Source organism: Polypterus senegalus, chromosome 6, assembly GCF_016835505.1.
Source record: "Polypterus senegalus isolate Bchr_013 chromosome 6, ASM1683550v1, whole genome shotgun sequence".
NCBI lineage: Eukaryota > Metazoa > Chordata > Cladistia > Polypteriformes > Polypteridae > Polypterus > Polypterus senegalus.
This window is the reverse complement of record NC_053159.1, coordinates 55,082,139-55,104,513: the sequence shown is the minus strand read 5'-3', so window position 1 is coordinate 55,104,513 and position 22,375 is coordinate 55,082,139. Positions and strand designations below refer to the sequence as shown.

Sequence of the window (22,375 nt, the reverse complement as noted above, 5' to 3'; positions counted from 1 at the left end):
AAAGACCCATTGTCCGCAGAAATCCGCGAACCAGCGAAAAATCCGTGATATATATTTAGATGTGCTTACATTTAAAATCTGTGATACAGTGAAGCCGCGAAAGTCGAAGCGCGATATAGCGAGGGATTACTGTATTCTTCTATGATGTGTTGCCTTCTGGGTGCACAAGTATAACCCTGGAAGGATGCATAGACTCTTGGCCAGAGCAGATGTGAATCCAGTTGTCATTGTCCACTTTGGAACAAATGACATACATGAAAGGCCGTCAGTTGTGCAAACCAAATTTAAACAGTTTGGTGCCAAGCTAAAGAGCAGAAAGAGGTGAAGATAGTGTCAAGGTGGTCTTCTCTGAAGTTCTGTCTGTGCCAAACAACAATCCTGGTAAGGCTGAGGACGACTGAAGGCTTAACATGTGGCTCAGCTCTTGGTGCAGGATAGAGTGTTACCCCAACACTGCTTTTAACCGAATGCCCACTCCTTAATATATATCCCGGAAAAATGCACAACTTTCATCTGCTTTATCTGACAAAAATCCTTTCCAGCTTTGTTCCTAGCCTTCACTACTCTAAAACACATTCGCCCTCCCTCTTTTGCCTCAGATTTTTCATACACCTCCTCCAAAGCTTATGCCTTGGCTTTTACTACTGCCTCATTTGACTATACATTTATCTTCACCCCTCCCGGATTGGCACAATGTCTTCTTTGCCTGCTTCTTATACTATCACATCCTGAACCTCTGTTTCACCACCAAGTTGATTTGTCCCTAGGTGGGCTCCTTTTTGTCATCCTACTCAAGAACTTTTCAACTACTATTAATACAACTTTACCATTATCCTCCCACAATTCCTCCACACTCTTAAATGATTAACCTCCAATACTTAATCCTTGGTGCTCCTTTCTCTGGTTTTATTCTCCTGTTGATCCTGATTTACCAGTCCATCACCACCGCCATTTTATGCTGAGCTTTCACACTTTCCCCATTTATGACTTCACAATTCTGTATCTCTTTTAAATTTGATCTTCTACACATCAGAACATCTATTTGGCTTTACCTTCCTCCACTACTGTAAATCACATATATGTTATGATTTTGGACTTGAACGTGGGAGATGGTTGTCAGAGACGATTGGGAAGAAAGAATGCAAGCTATTTCTTTTTTACCCCAAAATTGTAAGTGCCAAAACAGTAATAGGTTTCACAGCCATTACTCCTGACAATACAGGAAATTAAGTTTAAAGCTATCTTGTGTAATAATGTACTACCCCAATTTAACACTAGAATTACCAGAGCCTATGAAAAAACTCGGAAATCCGTCCCACCTTAACTCGCTTCTTAAAACCGTTCTCACATATATTGTCTCTTTCTTTCAGGTGTGTAATAGAAACCACAGCATAGAGAGAAATGCAAAATTATTTGAAAACGAACAGCGTCCGATCAGCTGTAAAAGTATGGCATTTCTAAATTTTTGCTTTTTTCAGTCTGATTCTCTCAGTAAGACTGTATATTTGTCTCTTATTCAGTGCATGCAAGAACATGCAGGTGGGCAGATGCTGTATGCTACAACATGCTGGTGGTGATCAACACACATTTTAAAAAAAGAAAGAGGCATATATATGTGATGTTTTGAAGAAATCATTTTATGACACGATTTACCTTTATTTATTTACTTACTTACTTCCTAAAGCCTAAAATCACAAGTAGTGTGCAGAGGGCATGCTCAAAAATGTGTGTAATGCCACGAAAAGTGCCTGCTGACACTTTACTATGCAAGCAATGGTATGTGCATTCTTGCTCCGATGTAGAAGGGAGCTGAGTTTAACTCTGTTATAGCGCGTCTATGTGAAAACAGCAGTATCAGATGCGGGGGTGGGGTGTGTTTGGGCTCATGAACACGGCCGAGATAATAAAACTGACTAATAAAAAATAAAAATGCTAACCTTTACAAGTATCATAAATGACACCGGCTGTTACAGACTGAAATCAAATGCATGTTTTTATTGTAAATAGTAAGACTAAGAGCAGTTTACTTCTCAAAACGGAGTGGTGCAGGATCGAACTCGTGACCTTTTGATTCCCAGTCGGCAGCTGATTCTATTGAGCCACCGAGGCAGTCATAATAAACAAGTGTCAATGTCACATGTTAAGGCAGCTTTTTGTTTCTGCAGTTATATTTTTGAAGAAAAGGGCAATTGTTGTGTTAGATTTGTAGCTTCTGTGAAAATATTTCTCTGATATTTGGACTTCAGGCTTCATACATTCTATAGTTTATGCCTACATTTTGTCATCTACTACTAGAATATAAAAAACGTTTGTTTTAACAATGTGTTTACACAGATTACGGTAGAAACGGAACAGACATGAAATGTGTGTGTTCCAAACAACGATCTATTATTTCCACTCTAAAACTCCACTTCACTCCCAGAAAATCAATCAAGGCATGAGCTGGGAGAAGTTTGTTCACGTTATAAGTCGGTGGGGGGATGGAACAGCCGGCTACTTGCAGCTTTTCTTTTATCAGCACATTTAGATTAACAAAAGACGCTGGCGGAGAGGTGAGGACGGTTTTAAGAAGCAATTTAAGGTGGGACGGATTTACAAGTTTTTTCGTAGGCTCTGGTAATTCTAGTGTTAAGACTATAAAATGTCCACATGTTGGACTGGCCAAATATTCCACTCCAACTATACAAAGAAAACTAGAGAAGTGGGAATATTAATACAGAAAACAATTTCATTTGTAGTATCAAATGCAGTATCTGATTCTGAAGGAATACGCAATCATTATTGGACTTTATATAAAGTAATTTTGATAAATATCTAGGCACCCAATGTGGATGATAGAGACTTCATCCAAAACTTATTTGCATCCATTTCTAATGTGAACACTCATAAAATCGATCATAATTTATAAGTACATTAATTTTGCTTTCATTACACACTTTTACAATCCCATTTCTGTAAACTTTTTCTCCTGTGTCAGCTCAAAATACTTAAATCATTTCACCTTATCCTTCATTTCCTGACTTTTAGCATTTAGACTACTCTGCATTTTTACATTAATTTCTTTTATTTATTTTATATTTATCATCATTCTTGAATTGAAAGCATTCTCTGTATAATTTTCCACACAATGCCCCAATAAAATTTAACAAGTCAGTGAAAATTAGTACCAGTGTCAATGTCATTGCGACTGTGTGTTGTTTCAAACAAAACTGACACTATAACCCTGGTTTTGGTTTATGGCATCCTGGAAGGTGGCACCTGTCAAATCAGTTTATTCTGCTAAGCACGGTGCAGTTTTGAAGTATGATGGAATGAGAGGTTTTAATTTTGCTAAGTAAGCTTTTCCTGTTTAGTTTATAATACAAAGACTAAGTAATGGGTAATGATTAACCCAAAACATCAAGAAATAAAACAAGTTAATACTTTCTCTATCCTAAATATTAGGCTGTGCAGAACTGCTTTTGGAAACAAAAAGTACAAAACAGCAATGATTCTAGACAGTGAAACTAAAAATGTTGGTTGCATAGGCTTATAAAAGAAGACATTGACTGATTAGATGTTTGGATGCAAGTCCAATCTTGGCTTGATATTTTATGAAAAAAGTTTTGTGATAATAGACAGTACACATCATTGCTGACCACTGTGAAGGTGTGGAAAGGGTCAGTCAGTGTTAAGAGGGCAATGCCACATTTGTTCTATAGCATACAACCCCACTCTGATTTTCTAAAACTGCTTGGGAGCACTACTACTGGGAAAGAATGAAATCCTACAAATGGTTTATCATTTCAGCAAATGACTAGTAAAAACACTCAAACGGACACTACTGCAGTGTGACACCAAAACCGCAACGGATGCACATGATCAATGTGCCTCTTGGCATGACATGGAAATAGTACCTACAGCTTAATTTCCACCTAACAGCAGTACATAATTTGGAAACCCAAAAAAAAGTTGTGAATATATTAAGGAGATACCTAACGATTCACAAAGTTTAAATCACATTGCAAGGTAAAACTAATATATTTTGCTGAACACCGAATTAAAAGCACAATAGCCACGTTTCCCTGCGGTGGGCTGGCGCCCTGCCTGAGGTTTGTTTCCTGCCTTACGCCCTGTGTTGGCTGGGATTAGCTCCAGCAGACCCCCGTGACCCTGTAGTTAGGATATAGCGGGTTGGATAATGGATGGATGGACAGCCACGTTTCCATCAAGTTTATGTGCAAAATAGAACCAATACTTCTGTATAGTCAACAAAATACAAATGCAATGTACCTTTATGGTCACTGTACAATACAATGAAATATCATTTGGAGCAAGCCTATAGATGCCTTAGATAAAAGTATATAAGAGTAAATAATATACTAATCAGACTGTGAGAAGCACAGTTACTATCAACAGGTCCAAATATTCATAGAGTAAAAGTTAAGGCAATCATGTAAATATAAACAGATAAATAATAAATGAAGTCACAGCTAAGATTACAGTCAATGTAATATAAGTTTGTGATGATGTGTGGTTAATGCAGATGTTCAGTTTAATCACTGGTGGTTTCTGTTATAAGAAGGGGTAGTGATTGCCGTGCATTAAATAGGCTGATTGCTTTGCAGTAAAAGGTGTTCCTCAGGCTGGTAGTGTGGGCATGCAAGGTTCTGAAGTGCCTGTTAGAGGACAGAGGAGTTCTCTTCACTACCTGTTACAGCAGAAAAGCAAAGATCTTCCACTAATGGTAGATGAGTGCCAGTAATTCTCTGAGCCGATTTGATGATACACTGGAGGGTCTTCCTGTTCTCAGAGGTGCAGCTAGAATACCACACTGTAATGAAGTACATAATGACAGACTCTATGCACCTGTAGAAGTTAACGAGCAGCTGTTGTGGGAGTTGTGCTTTCTTCAAGCTCCTCAGAAAAGTGAAGCCATTGAAGATCTTTCTTGGCCATTGCTGTTGTGTTTATGGTCCATGACAGGTCCTGGCTGATGTGGACCTCTCCATGAATCTGAAACTCTGGGCTTAATCCAGCCTCACACCATTAATGCTTATGGGATGGTGACCACTGTAGTTCAGTCTCCAGAAGTCCAGAATCAGTCCCTTTGTTTTCTTGTAATTAAGTGCAATGTTGCTGTAACTCTCCAGATTCTCAACCTCTTCTCTATAGGCTGCTTCATCATTATTGGAGATCAGGTCTATCACTGTGGTGTTGCCTACAAACTTTATTAGTATGCTAGTATCATGGGTAGGTTTGCAGTCCTTTGTGAACGGGGAGTAAAAGAGTGGGCTTAGTACACAACCCTACAGTACCCCAGTGTTACTGATAGAGAAATGCTTACCAGTGGGGTTTTTTCCAATTATTTCAACTGCGTCTAGAATTGCGGAGTTCATTTTTAATCAGAGGTGTTGAGAGCAAGTAAATACAATAAAGGGAAGGCAAACTCCCAAAACTTGGCAGAAGCCATGTATTAAAAGGATTTTTCTGAAATCATTTACAATGGTTTTACTAAGGAGCTGTGGGTACAAAATTTTAGGATGAGCAGGTCAATATTCATGGAATTATGCAGTGCAACAGGACCTCTTGTGCACCCTGCCATAGCATACATGAGGGTGTCAGTCCCAAATGTGAAGTGTACAGCCATGGCACTTTATAAAGCTGCTAACTATGTGGAGCACAGAGTTGTTGCAGAGACTTTTGGTGTGAGCAAAACCATTGTTCACAATTGTGTATATGGGGTGTTGTCAGGCCAAATGCTCCAAATTAATGAGGCAATACATCACTTTACCTGATGTGGGAGAGGTATAGCATTTTTTGCACTGCAGTAACAAGGAACACAAAATACCTCAGGTGTACGGTGCAATCGATGGCTCACATATCCCTAATTGTGCACCAAGTGACAGGTATTGGGATTATGTTAACAGGAAAGATTGAATATTTATTGTTCTCCAGGCGATTTCTGACAACAAATTAATGATCACAGACATTTGTGTTAGACCACCCGGTAGTGCACATGATACTGTTGTATTCTACAAATCACATTTGCACAGGTATTTGAAAATTAATGTCATGACATATGACATAAATCAGACTTAACTCTAATTTGGTGTAGGTGTCTCAGTGTTTGTTACAGTATAATTTTTGATATTGATGTGAAGAGACAACAACTGCATGTAGCTTAAAGCAATATTCAGATATATTTTTCATCTTATTCTCTGAATATTATTATTATTATTGTCTTTGTGGTGAAGCCTTAGCACTAGTATCAGAAAGCAACAAAGCATCATCATGACTACCAAATTTGTGGCTCCAGGTGTTATAAAAGCATGACAATTATCAAACATACTCCTATCTGGCACAGTGACCAAAAAGTTTCAAAAGTGCTTTCTGTGCCATTCCTAGGAGTAATACGGAGATGCTTGATAAATACAGGCAAAGTTATATGTTTAATCGATGTATGTGTGAGGATTTCATGCTCTCTGTGTTTATGTGAGTTTAACCACCCCACCAGGTACTTGATCTCAAGCCAAAGACTTGTGTGGTAGGTTAAAACTGCAAACTCTACAATGTCCCCATGAGGATGTATGTGTGAGCTACAACCTCACACAAATTAAATTCCTCCCTTTTGTCAATCAGAAGTATTGGGTCTAAATTAATGTTTTTCTAAGATTATTAAACTGCTCTGACACTGTCTCCTCTTCTGCTTGACCGATTATCATATGCCTCACTGAATGAGTATGTTTTGTTTGCTTTTATTGTATTAAATGACTAATGCTATCTCTATGGATAATTTCTACAGTGTCCTCATTGTTGCTCACATTATAAGCAACAGTGCTTATTTTATTCTCATATATTAGGTAATGTTTTTGTATCAAATACCAAAAATTCTACTTTTACATCACTATTCCACATCTAAAAAATGTATGGAGCTAAAGCTCAACAATTACTCATATATTAAACACCATCACAAATCCGACTTTGCCACAATTTGTATATTGAGAAAGGACGATTACTGTATTCCATTTACTTATTTCGTTGTCTCAAAGATCGAGCTTTCACCATTACAAACTGTTCTAAACAGCAAATAACTATTGCAATTAACTGCAGAAACATTAACTAAGCATGAGTACACTGTTGAATCAGAGGCACTGGCATTGTATGTCTACACACGTAACTGTTCTGAATGCATTTTTTGACGTCTGAAATTAAACATCTCCTAAAAAGCACTGATTTCAGTTTACAACAGCTTCCAGAAAGATTGATAAGTATAATAAATACTTAAACCAAAAACATGTCAGGTGATCTAGGTTAAGTACCAAAATGAAGAGAATTCTCAGTAATTTCAATTTTTTATTCCAAACGTGCACTGCTCAAATTGTTACAATACTGTAGACAAAAATGAATACAGACATTTATTACTCAACCACATAGTCCAGTATGAAGAATGCATGAAAACTAAGCCTGCAGCACAAGTCCCAGTAAAGTTAGGTCTGTGGTACAGATAAGTATTAATTTGCCCGTTTAGGCTATAACGTAGGCCCGCATGCAACAGGCTATCTAAAGCAGAATCAGGTAACAGAAGGGGGACTCTTGATTACGTCTGATTAAGTCAGCAATTCCTACCGCTGCACCAGGGAAGTTGTTTTATTGTGTTTATTTGATCTTTGGACTTCAAGTTTCACACATTATACATTTTGTCTAAATTTTGTCATTTATTATTAAATTATGAAAAACATTTCTGTTTTAACGATGTGTTTACATAGATTATTGTAGAAACTTAAAGGTATTGTAGAAAATTTAAGGTGGGCTGGGTTTATGAGTTTTTTTGCAGGCTTTGGTAATTCTAGTGTTAAGACAATGGGCCTCAGTTATAGTGCCAATGGACAATCAGATACATCAGAAAGTAGTACTATATAACCAAGTACTTTTCTCCATGCAACATTTATTTATTTTTTTAAATCAGTGGCTAATATTAGTTCACATGAGCAGAACACCATATTAAAGCTGTATTCAGTAATGTTACAAAGGTGATCTAAACTTGATTCATTCAAAGGTAAAAATTGTTAAAAAAATCTTTGACTCTCCATTAGCACCAAAGCCTATAATTAGTACTGCCTCTGTTTATAGTGTTTATAGTATAGCCAAAGTCAAGAGGGAGAAGGTGACGCTTGGAAGGAGAAGTTAAGGCGGAAAGAGAGAGAGAGAGAAAGAAGATAAGAAAATAACTGTGTGCTTTATTATCTGTGCTGACTGGTACTTTAGTACTGTGGATTAGTGGGGAAACAATTTGAGAAGTGTTTTCCATTCAAAGCCTTTGTGTGTGCTGGACTTGTGCCTGGCATCTGTTTGTGTAAGTTTGGGGAGCTGGTGTGCGGGCCTCTGGTGACAACACTACCAAAAAAAAAGTTACTAATTACTTTTAATCACTCAAAAGTAATGTCCTGTTCTCTTCTTATCACATTAATAAAAACACCAGCTCCATCAACTATAGAAAAAACTGACTCTTCATGCTGTTCAAATGTGGCTTAGCTCAATCAATTAATTTGTGGTGCTTTTTTATTATTTTATTCTCTCTTTTTTATTGTTTATTTTTTTTACTTCAAAAGGCGATCATTGCTTGCTGTTGTGAACTTAACAATTTGTATGTTAACAACAATGTTGGCTTAAGTCTATGCGCTAATTAAAAAAAAAAAGTTAAGAGCCAATCTTATAAAGTTAATGTTAAAGTGTTAATATTTTAGTGATTGCTTAATTTCAATAAAATCAGTTTCTCATAGTTACTTAGATAATGGTATATTCTTTAACCCGCTGTAAATTAACATGAAGTGTTTATTTCACTGCTAGTCTAGCATGGACAAGTCGACAAGTTTGTATATAGGAGATTGGCATACAGTTTTCTGACCATGCTTAACGTGCTTACCGTTTTTGATATGAACATTTGAAAGTATGACAGTATGACAAAAATTTGAGTGAAATGAAACAAGATAAATATGCCTTAAACAGAACATTCTTATAAATAAGAACCTTTCCTTTCTTTCTTTTTCTCTATTTTTGTGTGAACTGTTTTGATTTTAAATTTTACTAAAACTTGTTAAACGAAGATATTTGGTCTGTGGAACTGCTTGAGCACACCTCACACTTTTGCCTGGTAATTTGGGACAAACATAGCTATAGCAGTGCAATCAGTTTATCTAAATTTATCTCCACATTTGACAAACCCCTAGTTTTGCGAAGCTATCAACAGTGCACAGTTAATCCCCATTAACCCCCTTCCTCTATTTAATCCTGCTTCATTCAGGAAAGGTGGAATAGAAAAAAAATGCTGTCTATGTGTAATCAAGGAACTTGCAAAAGATAAAACTAACCCAAAGTCATAAAGGTTGAAATATACTGCTCTAAGATAAACGTAATTCTCCAGTGAGACAATGAAGTCTCAAAGTGGTTAAGGGAAAAAAATGCAGCAGTAAGTACCTTTGATGACATACCACTGTTATCGATGCTCTTATTTAAACTTTGTGAGCACTGATGAAATCTGGGGTTGTTCACTAGCTGATGGGAACTGAAGTCGACACATCAGCATTTATAAATTATATATTAAATACCTTGGTTACTGGATTAGCTACACTCACAGCCACAGTGTCTGCCAAATACTTGCTAAATGCCTCTCTTTTGAGCTTCGCCGAACTCTGCTCTTTTAACTTCACTTCTGCAGGCTGTCTTCATTTACAAAAAACAGCATGCCCCAATTCTCAATGAGATCGTTGTCAGTGGTGCTTTGGAATGTCTAATTCAATAGAGCATTAACAATGACAAATATCAACAAACATGTGACAACTATTTTTCTTTTTCTACATCGCTGCCAATTTTGGACAGAAATTAAAACTGATCTAAAAAAAAAAAAAAAGAGCTTTATGCAACCATAGCTGTCCTGGCTAAATTATCCATCATGGTCCCCTAATCACCCCAAGTCTCAATTGGCTATCTCACTAACCCCTTCACCACATAGTAACTGGAGAACAGAGGGAAGAATTAGAAAGAATGTCCACACACCACAAAAAAGGTGATCTGATTAAGAATTAAAATCATGTAAAGTATAATTTTTAAATACAGAACATTTCCAATAGAAGAGAAAAAGGAATGTATAAATTGCATCACTTTGCACATAGAGACTTGACAAAAGAGGTTTAATATATATATTTTTTAAACCACACAACCTTTCCATCAATTTTCAGTCGCGGCATTAATTTTATATAACATTAAGAAAATAACAGAAAATTGTAGACAGTGGGTAGGAAAGATGGGACTGGGGAACCATGTACTAATAAAGTCTGAACCAAATAATAATTGAATTAAAATATGTGGACACTCCATTGCAATATATCCTTCACTTAAGACTTTTAGGTATAAAAGCTGTGAGACAAACACCCAACAAAATTACAGCATTTAAAACATATTGAACCAGTAGGATAACACTACACAATAATTTTACACCCAATTAAATCAGTTTGGTGTGTATATGTTGGGTTGGGGATTTGGACAGAACCTATCCTGACAGCATCAGGTACACGTCATAGAAAGGGCACTTACTCATCAATGTAAGGATTAAGTAAAAACAAAGATTACAAAAATTAACTTAATCTTACAATGAAAAAAAACCAAAAACACTAACCTCTAACGGAAGTAAATTTATACTGAGAAAGAAGAATTCTTTATCAAGAAATAATTAATTTTAACAAAACCACACATGCCACCTCTGCATTTAATACTTTGTACAACTTCCCTTTGCCTATAGAATCTTATAAGGTTAGAGAACATACAGCAGGGAATCTGAGACCATTCCACTTTCTCCAGATCATCCAGGGTCCTAGGTCCTCTCTTATGCACTCTACTCTTGAGCTCACCCAACACACAGAATGTGTTTTGAGAGTGACATGGCAGAATCTTAATTTTGTATTTCTTTAACCATTTTCTGTTGATCTAGACATAAAGTCAAAGTAAAAAGTATGTGAACCCCTAGGAATTATCTATAATTATGTCCAATTCCCATATAAAACATGGTCGTATCTTCATTTCAATCAAAATAATGAACAAATACAGTCTCCTATAACTAAAGATACACAGACTTTCAGAGAATTTGACCATATTGAATAAAGCATTCAAACTGTGAAACTGAAGGTGGGAAAAACTAAGTGAACCCTAAGCTAATGACTTTTTAAAAAGCTCGTTGCATTCAGAATTTAGCACACCTGGAGTCCATTTAATGAAGCAATTTGAGGTGTGGCCTAGAATTACTTTGATTGATAAAAAGCACTATTAAGTTTGAGTTTTGGCAAGAAGCATATCCAGATGGGAATCATGCCTTGCACAAAAGAGCTGTCTGAAAAGCTACGATCGAGAATTGTTAATCTACATAAGGCTGGAAAGGGTTACAAAGTCATCTCAAAGATCTTAGATATTCATCAGTCTACTGTTAGGTAAGCTGTCTATAAATTGAGACAATTTGGTATTGTGGCTGCTCTGCCTAGAAGTGGGCACCCTGGCAAGATGATCCCAAGAGCACAACGCAAAATCAGCAATGAGGTAAAGAACCACCCTAGAGTGACAGCAAAGGACTTGAAGTCATTGGAACTGGCTAACATCTCTGTTCATGAGTCAACTATACGCAAAACATTGAACAAGAAAGGAGTCCATGGCAGGACACCAAGAAGGAAGCCACTGATATAAAAAAAGAACACTGCTGAACGCCTGAAGTTTGCGAAAGAGCACTTGTACACTCCACAATGGTACTGGAAAAATGTTTTGTGGAGTGATGAAACCAAAGTTGAACTATTTGGGAGGAACAAGCAGAACTTCATTTGGCGTAAAAAAGGGCACTGCATATCAATATCAAAACATCATCCCTACAGTAAAGTATGGTGGAGAGAACATCATGATTTGGGCCTGCTTTGCTGCATCAGGGCCTGGACAGCTTGCCATCATTGAGGGGAAAATGATTTCACAAGTTTATCAACAAATTCTCCAGGATAATGTGATGGTGACTGTCCGTCAACTTAAGCTAATCCGAAGCTTAATTTTATTTTTTTGTTTTTTCTCTGACATTATTACCGGGCTCGTCTCTAGAGACTTGAAATATAATATTGCATACATACTCTTCAACTAATTATATAATTACAATTATATACATTAATTATATAATCAGGTCCACAAGTATTTGGACAGTGACATAATTTTGGCTCTGTACGCTACCACAACGCATTTAAAATAAAGCAATCATTATGTGATTGAAGTGTAGACGTTCAGCTTTAACAGTAGAATTCCTGAAGCCTACGAAAAAACTTTTAATCCCTGCGCACCTTAAATCCATTTGCACCTCTTCATCAGCCTCTTTTGTTTTGTAAATTTGTCGATCAGCAAAAGCAACAAGCAGTCCGCTCTCCCATTAACCGCCAAGCATATTTCGGGCAAAAGGATCTCCCAGCTCAAACCAAAGCTCCTTACCTCTGTGTGTGTGGTGCATGGAGCTGTATAAGGTAAATAATATATTGTCATTTGGAATACATACATTTCATGTGTGTTCCGTGTCTACAACGATATGTGTAAATTGTAGGATGTACAAGGCAGGAATGGTTGAACACATAACTAAAAAGGAAACGTTTTTCATACTTTAGTAATAATTGACAAAATGTAGACATGAAGTGTATAATGAAGACTGAAGTCCAAATATCAAATAAACACTTTCACAAAAGGTACAAGTATAGCTAAACAAGTGCGCTTAAATCAAGAATATAACCGTAGAAAAAGAAATTGGTATAGGGTACAACGCTGACATGAAAGCTTTGGTGGCACTGCGGCAAGATACAACAGCTTTGTTGGTGCAGCGGTAAGAACTGCTGACTCCTAATTAAAAGGTCGCCGGTTTGATTCTGAATGCATCTGTTTTGAGTAGTGAGCTGCTCTTATTCTTACTATTATACAATAAAAACTTACATTTGATCTGAGTCTGTAACAGCTGGTGTAAATTTATGGTACTTGTAAAAGTTACCTTTTTTTTAATTCAGTTTCATTCTCTCCGTCACATTTACACTCCTTCCGATCTGACACTGCTGTTTTCACATAAAGATGTGCTATGACAGAGGTGAACTCAGATGATGATGAAGCTTCTACATCGGAGAAAGAGAACAGAAGCCCTCCCCTCAAGAAACGTCCACTCACACATAAGAACAATGCAGCTACACCAGGCGTAAAGGTGAAAGATGGCACTGTTTAGATGAAGCAACAGGTCCGGTGTCATCCTACAAGTCAATGTGCCACACACGTGTCCTTCAAAGAAAAATCAGCGCTTACAAAGCTCACCAAGGTATTGTGCAAAGTCCTGTTTGTGATTATGTTTTCTGATGGCCTTTATATGAAAAACATGTACATGTTACTTATATAAAAGCAAATTTGAATGTTATTTACCTTGATTTGTTTATCTTCCTACAGAGTAAAGTCATAAGTAGACTGCAGAGCTTCCTGCTTTTGTGTTAATATTTTTAAAACTGTGTTCCAACACAATAGCGTGATAGGGAAAAGTTGTTTATCCAATTTTGAGTGACTTTTATAGGTGTATTTATGGAATCCAGAAGGTACACATACAAACAGGAAATACATTTAGTAGAACAAGAAGGGCAAGAAAAAGTAGTCAAATAATGGGTAGTTGGGAACAGGGGCAGAAAGCTTATTCTACATGTCCTGAGAACAGATTTATCTGTAAATAGAAAAAGAACGAGTGGGAAATAGAATATTGTCTTTCAGAAACTCAAAAAAACGCGAGCAAAGTGCTTTCTACTTTGTGCCAAATATGCAGAACATAATTTATATCAGGATTATATTTGTCTACTCCACGTTTTGCTTTGAATCTGATAAATGGTTGCAGATAGTGGGTGGAAACAAGGTTTGTTTCTAAAAGTAGCCAGGATTGGTGGGGTTCAGCCATAAGTATAACAGGCAAAGAACATACAGTGATCCCTCACTATATCGCGCTTCGACTTTCGCGGATTTTAAATGTAAGCATGTCTAAATATATATCACGGATTTTTCGCTGGTTTGCGGATTTCTGCATACAATGGGTCTTTTAATCTATGGTACACAGTTCCTCAGTTTGTTTGCCCAGTTGATTTCATACAAGGGACGCTATTGGCGGATGGCTGAGAAGCTACCCAATCAGAGCACGTATTACATATTAAATAAAACTCCTCAATGATATACGATATGCTTCCTGCATGTCGCACATTTCAAAGCTCTAACAGCTTGTATTGATTTTTGATTGTTTGCTTTTCTCTGCCTCTGTCTCTGACATTCTCTGCTCCTGATGAGGGGGTGTGAGCAGAGGGGCTGTTTGCACAGAGGCTGTTTGCTTAGAAGATACAGACGCTCCTCTAAAAAATGCTGAAAAGACTACCTTCACATTGGATTCCTTCATTGCAGTGGCTTTATCACGGTGCTTCGTTTACTTAAAAGCCCAAGAGCCCTATTGATTTTTGTTTACTTTTTTCTCTCTCTGATATTCTCTACTCCTGACGGCACTCCTTTGAAGAGGAAGATATGTTTGCATTCTTTTAATTGTGAGAAAGAACTGTCATCTCTATCTTGTCATGGAACACAGTTTAAACTTTTGACTAAAGGGTGTCATTTCATGTCTAGAGGGCTCTAATAATGTTAAAAAAACGTATTTAGAAAATCGGAAGCAGGTTTTCTATACTCTGACTGCGAAAATAAATAATGATTTATAAATAAAGAATCCTACTTCGTGGAAATTCATTTATCTGTCTGGAGCGGATTAACCGCAATAAACAAGGGTTTACTGTATAACTGTGCGGAGAATATTTATAAACAGTGTGGGAGAGTTTCTAAGGGCTTAAAATATATAAAAATAACCATACAAACGTATGGTTTCTACTTCGTGGATTTTCACCTATCGTGGGGGGTTCTGGAAAGTAACCCACGCGATCGAGGAGGGATTACTGTATGCTCAGGATAAGGATAAAAATGCATTCATCATGCAGAGGCCAGGAGATTTTAAAATTTGGATAGTCTGTTCTGGAAAAAGACATGCATCCAGAAATATTTTTTCCTGATTCCTGTAGACACTTCCCAGAATTTCATCGTAAACATTTTTCTGATCTTTCACTAAACTAATGTGAATAAATGTGATTTGTATCTTTTGTCTTGAGCGTCCGAAGAACACAGACTGAATGAGCTAAGTGATGAACTGGGCGCCCTTATATAGTTTGGGAATGGTGGGGGGAGTAGCGGGGCCAATGGGTGCACGGGGCCATAATCCCACCACCTCTATGAAGTACTGAGAACAATTTTAGTGAAAGTATATTTTACGCAGGCATGCATACACACATTCAGCTTTATTAGTATAGATTATTGTTATAGAATATTTTTTTATTTTCTTGTAACTTTCCCTTTGACCTCTTATAAAGCACTTTGAACTACATTATTTGTATGAAAATATACTATATAAATAAATGTTCTCTACACTGTACAAACAAAAACAAAAAAAAAGCATCATTAGAAGGTTTTGAAATATACATAGACAATTGTTCATGACCACACTACTGAAGATGCTGAGGTGCAATGAAAAAAATAACACATTGGTTACTTACAGCAGTCAATCGCCCAGAATCTTCCACACCACTGATTGCATTTTGAGGATGTGCTAGCCATACACAAAGGCTATATTAATTTAGCTCAACCACACATTCTGCGTGCTGTGCTTTTTGACATCTATACAGTAATCAGTACTTTATTTGTATCTCACTCCAAGATTTAGAGTGTGGACCACCAGGGGGTGTATCAGCCCCCCTACCTGACACAGACAGACAAGTTCTGTCCAGCACACGTTTTATTCCAAATGAGGCAGCACTTTTTTTTCACTCCCCACTACAGAGCACAGTACACAAAGCACCAAAACATACTCCGGTTGAGAGTATGCTGTGGGTGTTTGGCTGCCACTTCTCACCGGTGTCTTGTTTTTGTTTTGTTCCGTCAGACTTTTTCACCTTCGCCTTCTGATTAGAATGCTCTTTTTCGAATTTAACTTACTATATGAATGCCATTGGCGATTGCCTAGATCGCACCTGCTTCAGTCATGAGCAAAGCACTCTTCCTTCTCTCCTGTTACTGCCTTAGTGGCGAATATGAATCTGCTCTTGCTTCGTTTGCGGTCACCAGTCTGAGCTGCGAATGTGTAGCCTGCCCGCTGTGCTTTTCCTTTTCTAGCTGGTTATGCAGTGAGATTTGTGTTGGCTAACGTGTGTAGCTGGAGATAGCATGGTAGTGTGTGGCATTCTGTTCGCTCTTGGCAGTGCCCACCGATGTCTGGATAATCTTAGCCCGTTCTGTCTCTGTTTGGAGTTGTGCTGTGAGTTGTCATTTCTACTTTTTTGGCAATGCAGCTCATATATTCTCTATGTTAACTTAAACATTTTGACTGTCATTCAGGATTGGTCTCCCTGACTTTTAACAGTTTTTGCCAGTCACTTGGAATTCTCCTGGCCGTTCCAACTTTAGGCTCGCCCTACAGAACGCTCGCTCCATCACTAACAAGACTTCGCTGATTAACAACCTCATCTCCCAGAAGGAAGTGGATAAGTTTCTTCTTACAGAAACTTGGCAACAACCTGGTGACTACTTACATTTAAACTTGCTGTCTCCCCCTGGCTATAGCCACATATGTAAACCTAGGTGAACAGGAAAAGGGGATGGCCTGGTCGTGGTTTATAAATCCACCTTAATAATGAACTCTCCTTTTTTGAAGTCACATCTTTTGAATATATTGCTGTGAGGGTTTCCTCCGTTCCTGTGCTGCTGCGGTTAGTTCATCACCCTACCAAATCTGTGTCTCTTTGCCCTGCTGTAATTGTACTTTGTGACTTGAATATTCATGTTGATATCAACTGCTCTCTTACAGCTGAGTTTATCTCAACTTTGGAATGTTTTGACTTGTTGATTTCCCCACTCATATTCTTGATTTGCTTTGTTCAAATGGCTTGAATAATGTCTCTGTCTCAGGTTCACTATCTGATATTTCTATTCATAAGCTTATTGAATGTAACTTTAGCATTATTACCACTACATCTGATGAGAAAAAGTCTGTCTCTTATTGCAACATTAGGTCTGTTAATTCCGATTTGTTTGCTGCATCCCTTCTGTCTTCATCTCTTTTTGGCTTGCATAGTTTTCACTCTCCTGAAAACATGGTTTCCCTTTACAAAAACTATGTTTCCACAACTGTTAGATAACTTTGCTCCCTTAACGACAAGGCAGGTTCCAACAACCTGCTCCTGTCCCTGATACACCCAGGAGCTCAGAGCTATGAACGCCAATAGCTAGTGACCTGAGCAGTTTTTTTAAGAAAACATGCCTCATAGTAAACTCACAGATTTACACTGAGCACATACTCAAATACAGGGATGCTGTTAACACTGTTCATTCCAACTATTATTCCTTTCTCATTAATGGTGCTAAGTCTAGGCCTAGAAGTCTTTTTAGGACTGTTAATAAACTCACTCATTACAATCTGCCATCTCCATCATCAAGACTCACTTGTTTCTCACCTGTCAACTCTCTTGCCATCTTATTAATAAGTCTATTTATGTCTCCTGTCTGCTTGATCCTGCCCCCACTTCTCTGCTTAAGACATGTTCATCCATATTAGTATTCCTGTTGCCTTATTGATAAATGCATGCTTCATTTCCGGTTCTGTCCCTATTGCCCTCAAAACTCTCTCTCCAGTTACAGGCCTCTCTCTAATCTCCATTTTTTGGCTAAAGTGATGGAACACGTGGTTGCTACACAACGCCATGCTTTTCTTCTAGACAATAAACTCTATGAGCCTTTTCAGTTTGGCTTTGGCGCACAGCACTGAGACAGCTCTTCTCCGTGTATGTAATCTTCTCCGGTCTGCAGATTGTGGTTCATTTAATATTCTATTCTCCTCCTTCTTGACTAAAGTGCAGCATTTGACACTGGTAATCATGAAATCCTCTTCTTACGTCTCTCTGCTGTAGGGATCTCTGGCTTAGCCCTTCAATGGCTCACATCATATCTTTCTAATAGGCAACAGTTTGTCATACTCGGCCGATATAAATCCTTCACCTCACCTGTGTTGCGTGGTGTCCCTCAGGGTTCAGTCCTTGGGCCAATACTTTTTCTACTTTATATCCTTCCTTTGGGTCAGATTATTCACAGTCCCACTGCTATGCAGACAATATAAAGTTATATCTTAGTACACACTCCCCTACAGATTATCCTCCCAGCACACTCACTGACTGCATCACTGATCTTAAGCTATTGGTGGAAAATAACTATCAAACTTAATGCCAATAAAAACTTAAGTGTTACTGGTAGGCCCAAACTCCTAACTTTCTAAGGCATCTAACTTCTCTATTTCTGTTGATGGTACACTTGTCAAACCTGTTCTTGTTGTCAGAAATATTGATGTTTTGTTTGATTCATCACTTAATTGAGTTACACATTAGGTCTCTTTCCAAAATGTCAAACTCTGCTTCATTGTTTCATAATGTCTAGTATTGATTACTGTAATTCCCTCTTCATCGGCCTCCCTGTAAAATCTATACAGAAGTTACAGTACATTCCGAACTCTGCAGCCAGAGTCCTCACCCAAAAGTGTTTTGCTCAAATCTCCCCTGTTCTCTCCCAGCTTCACTGGTTACTGGTTCCATCATGGATTAAATTCAATATTCTGCTCCTCACCTTCAAAGACCTACATAATCTTGCCCCCCTCTACCTCACTCAGCTCCTAGCTCTGTACACTCCTTGTCGCTCTCTCAGGTCCTCAATAAGTAATCTCCTTATTGTCCCATGCACCAGAGTCTCCACCATGGGAGGCAGGTACTTCAGTGTTATGGCCCCTCAACTATGGAACTCTTCCTCAGTCTCTTGGAGATAGCTCCTCATTTTCCACCTTTAAATGTCAACTGAAAACTTTCCTCTTCTACAAAGTTTTGTCTTCTGTGTATTTTTTTTCTCTGTATGTAAAGCGACCTTGAAAGGCGCTCTATAAATGCAACTTATTATTATTATTATTATTTATTATGTGAAATACAAACATGGACACAATTGTCGATATCCTTACAGCTCATTAAAACAGTGCCAAATCTTTGTAGACATGGAACACACATGAAATGTATGCAATCCAAATAACGATATGCTGTATAATATTATTTACCCTATACAACTCCAGATATCACACACAGATATGGTACCTTGTCTTAAGCTGGGAGAAGTTTATGCCTAAGATGAGCACTGTTAAGGTGGGGGATGGGACAGCAGGCTGCTCAGTACTTGTGCTGATCGACACATTTGCAAAACAAAAGACACTGATGGAGAGGTGCAAAGGGATTTAAGGTTTGCCGGGATTACAATTTTTTTCGTAGGTTTCAGGAATTCTGGCTTTAAGAAGCTATGGTCTATGGGACTGCAATCAACCTGCCTAGACTCTATTGCAAGTGAAAAATGACTCCAGAATGGGCAGAATAATAGTGAAAATGGTAGAAAAAAAGCTAAGGTCAACTTTCAAAGAGATACAAGCTGAACCCCATGGTTAAGGCCACATCAGCTCAATGTCCAGAAACAAAAAATGAAGCTTTCAAAGAAAACACCACCATGCATACTGTGAAATATGGTCACGACTCGGTTATGTTTTGGGGCTGCTTTGCTGCTTCTGGCATAAGTACCTTCAGTCTGTACAGGGAATGATCACGACATTCTGGAGCAAAATGAACTGACCAGTGTCAGAAAGCTCTGTTTCAGTTGCAGGTCATGGATTTTCCAACAGGATAATGACCCAAAACCCACAGCTATAAACACCCACCATCTATGGAAAGAACTAAAGCATGCAGTCTGGAGAAGGCACCCTTCAAACTTGATGCAGCTAGAGCAATTTGCTCAAGAAGTCTCATTGAGACCCTCTGCTTGTTTGCAGTGATTGCCTCTAGAGGTTTCTGCAACAAAATATTAGGTAAAATAAGTATCCCATCAATTTTGTTCAAGCCCTTTTTCATTTGTGTTATTATTTGAAATATTCTTTTTTGAACAAGCGCTCTAAAGAAAGTCTTATTTGTAAACCAGGACATCACCGCTTCTTTGACATCTTCGTCACTTGAAAACCGCTGTCCATTGAGAGATTTCTTCAAAACGCTGAACAGGAAATAATCGGAGAGCCAGGTCAGGACTGTAGGGTGGATGGCTCAGCTGCTGGAACCCACATTCACAGATGGTAAACTATGATTAATGGTGCATTGTGAACTGGCATATGTTGTTGTGAAGCAGCAGCACGCCTGCTGTGAGTTTTCCTCATCTTTTCTTCTTGTTTGACTCCCACAAAGCGATCACTGTGTTGGCATAACTTTTCCCGGTTATGGTTGTCTTGTGTGGCATGAACTTCATAAGCAAACTTCCTTGAATATCACAGAAGACAACTGCCATGACTTTGCCTGCAGATATTTAAGTCTTGAACTTTTTTGAGGTGGGGGATGACTTGTGCTTGCTCTGCATAGACTCCACTTTGGACTCAGGATATCTGATATCCTGAGACCCAATTCTCAACTCCAGTCACCAAACGCTAAAAAAAATTCACTTGGTTCTTCACAAAGCATCTCCAAGTTCTCCTGACAGTACTGGAGCCTCGTGGTCTTCTGACATGGGGCCAGCATTCTTGGAACTCACCTTGCACTGAACTTTTCAAGATTTTTCCAAACTGTACCTGTCGAGATGCCCATTTTTTCAGTTATTTGTCTGTCTGACAAAATTAAATCTTCGAATTTCTTGCACATTTCTGTAGAAGTTGCTTCCACAGGCTGTCCAGCATAAGGGTCATCTTCAATGGACTCTCTACCTTACTGAAACTGCTCCAAAATTTTACTTTGTAGGATGATGGGGAAGACCCAACATAAACTGCAGTCATGGGTTCATGGATCTCCTTTAGTTTTTTCCCTTCTTTTGTGAGAAATGTAATCACTGAAATTTGCTCCATATCTAGCATTTTCTTTACTTGATTTGCACAAGAGCTCTCCTGACATTCCGTCACTTGGAATGTTAGACTTGCACTGAGCCAGAACTGTGCATGAGTAACCATGAGACATCTCACAAGATGCCCAGATTTCGTTCAAAAAATCAAGTGGCATTGCTAGAGTGGGACTAATGAGCAGAACGAATACATCACAATTAAGCTCTTTCAAGGCTTAACTGTCAAATTTAAATGGTATAGCATTTTGGAATATATTGCACAATAAATCTATATGTTATCAAGTGTACATAGAGAAAAAAGAAGAAAAAAAAAAACTCTATACTAACCGAGAATCAGTACCCCAGTGCATGGCATAAATTTTAGCCAGATGACCCCTCAATGTTCTTCTAGTTCGCATCTGAATTCGACCCACTGGATCGATGTTTGCTGTAATCTGAAGAAAAAGAAAAAGTGGATAAAGATGTTATTTCAAGTATAAAGAATTTCATTTAAATGAATTAGTTTATCTGTGATACTGTGAACAAGCAAACACTTAACCTTCACACAGCTGTCATCCTAGTTGGAGTGTCAGGTACAAACAAAAATATTCATCTCAAAATTGCCTGTCAGGAAGTAGACTTGCTAAATAATGCACCTACATGTTATTCATCTTTCAATTTTCCTTTTCACTGTAAATTGTAGTTAAAATCTGGACTGCTCACCTGCAAAAGTTTAACTCTTGCCTAGGTTTTTAATTTTTCTTTGATAAACCATCCGAACTGCAAGGTACCTTTTCTCCTTATCAACAAATAGTGCAATTCCAAAGCACCATGCATGCAAGCACACATGTGTACACTTAAAGAATTTGTTTTGCACTAATTTTTTTTAACTTAGGAAAACTTTCTAAGACCTACTGACAACACCTTGCTACATGCAGAATTGGACATTTTTGTGAGCATGCACAGGGGTTTAGCAAATACAAACTAAATGATATTAGCTGGACTGAGATATAGTGAACACAAAGGACAAGACCACAACCAAGGCTTATTACCGTCAGCTGCTACCATTCTTTAAAAGTAACAAACTTTTGCAAGAAGACAACACCTGGAAGCTAAAAAGATAAATGCAACTGAACAAAAATAATGCCATCTTGTGAAATGTAGGTAATGATGGTGGAAGGGCAACAAACAAATAGAGGACCTGTTACCCAAAAATAAATAACTCACACAGGAACATGGATGGCAGCTGCTGTACACTTCTAAGAACCAGAGTTCACAGCCTATGCCATGGGTGAAGTTTGTATATGCTTTGTCTAGTAGCAGTGCAATTCTGTCATACACCAAAATGTGTACCTAGGTTAGTCTGGGTCTA

The 22,375-nt window shown here is 38.0% G+C and overlaps 1 protein-coding gene across 1 annotated transcript in view; it reads right to left on the bottom strand.

Moving 5' to 3' along the window:
* Positions 1 to 22,375, bottom strand: part of gnb1a (guanine nucleotide binding protein (G protein), beta polypeptide 1a) — a 231,592-nt gene that overhangs the window by 112,814 nt on the left and 96,403 nt on the right. The window contains exon 4 of the mRNA XM_039756024.1: positions 21,352 to 21,458. Coding sequence (XP_039611958.1) covers positions 21,352 to 21,458 — 107 coding nt within the window. The remainder of the gene's footprint in view (positions 1 to 21,351; positions 21,459 to 22,375) is intronic.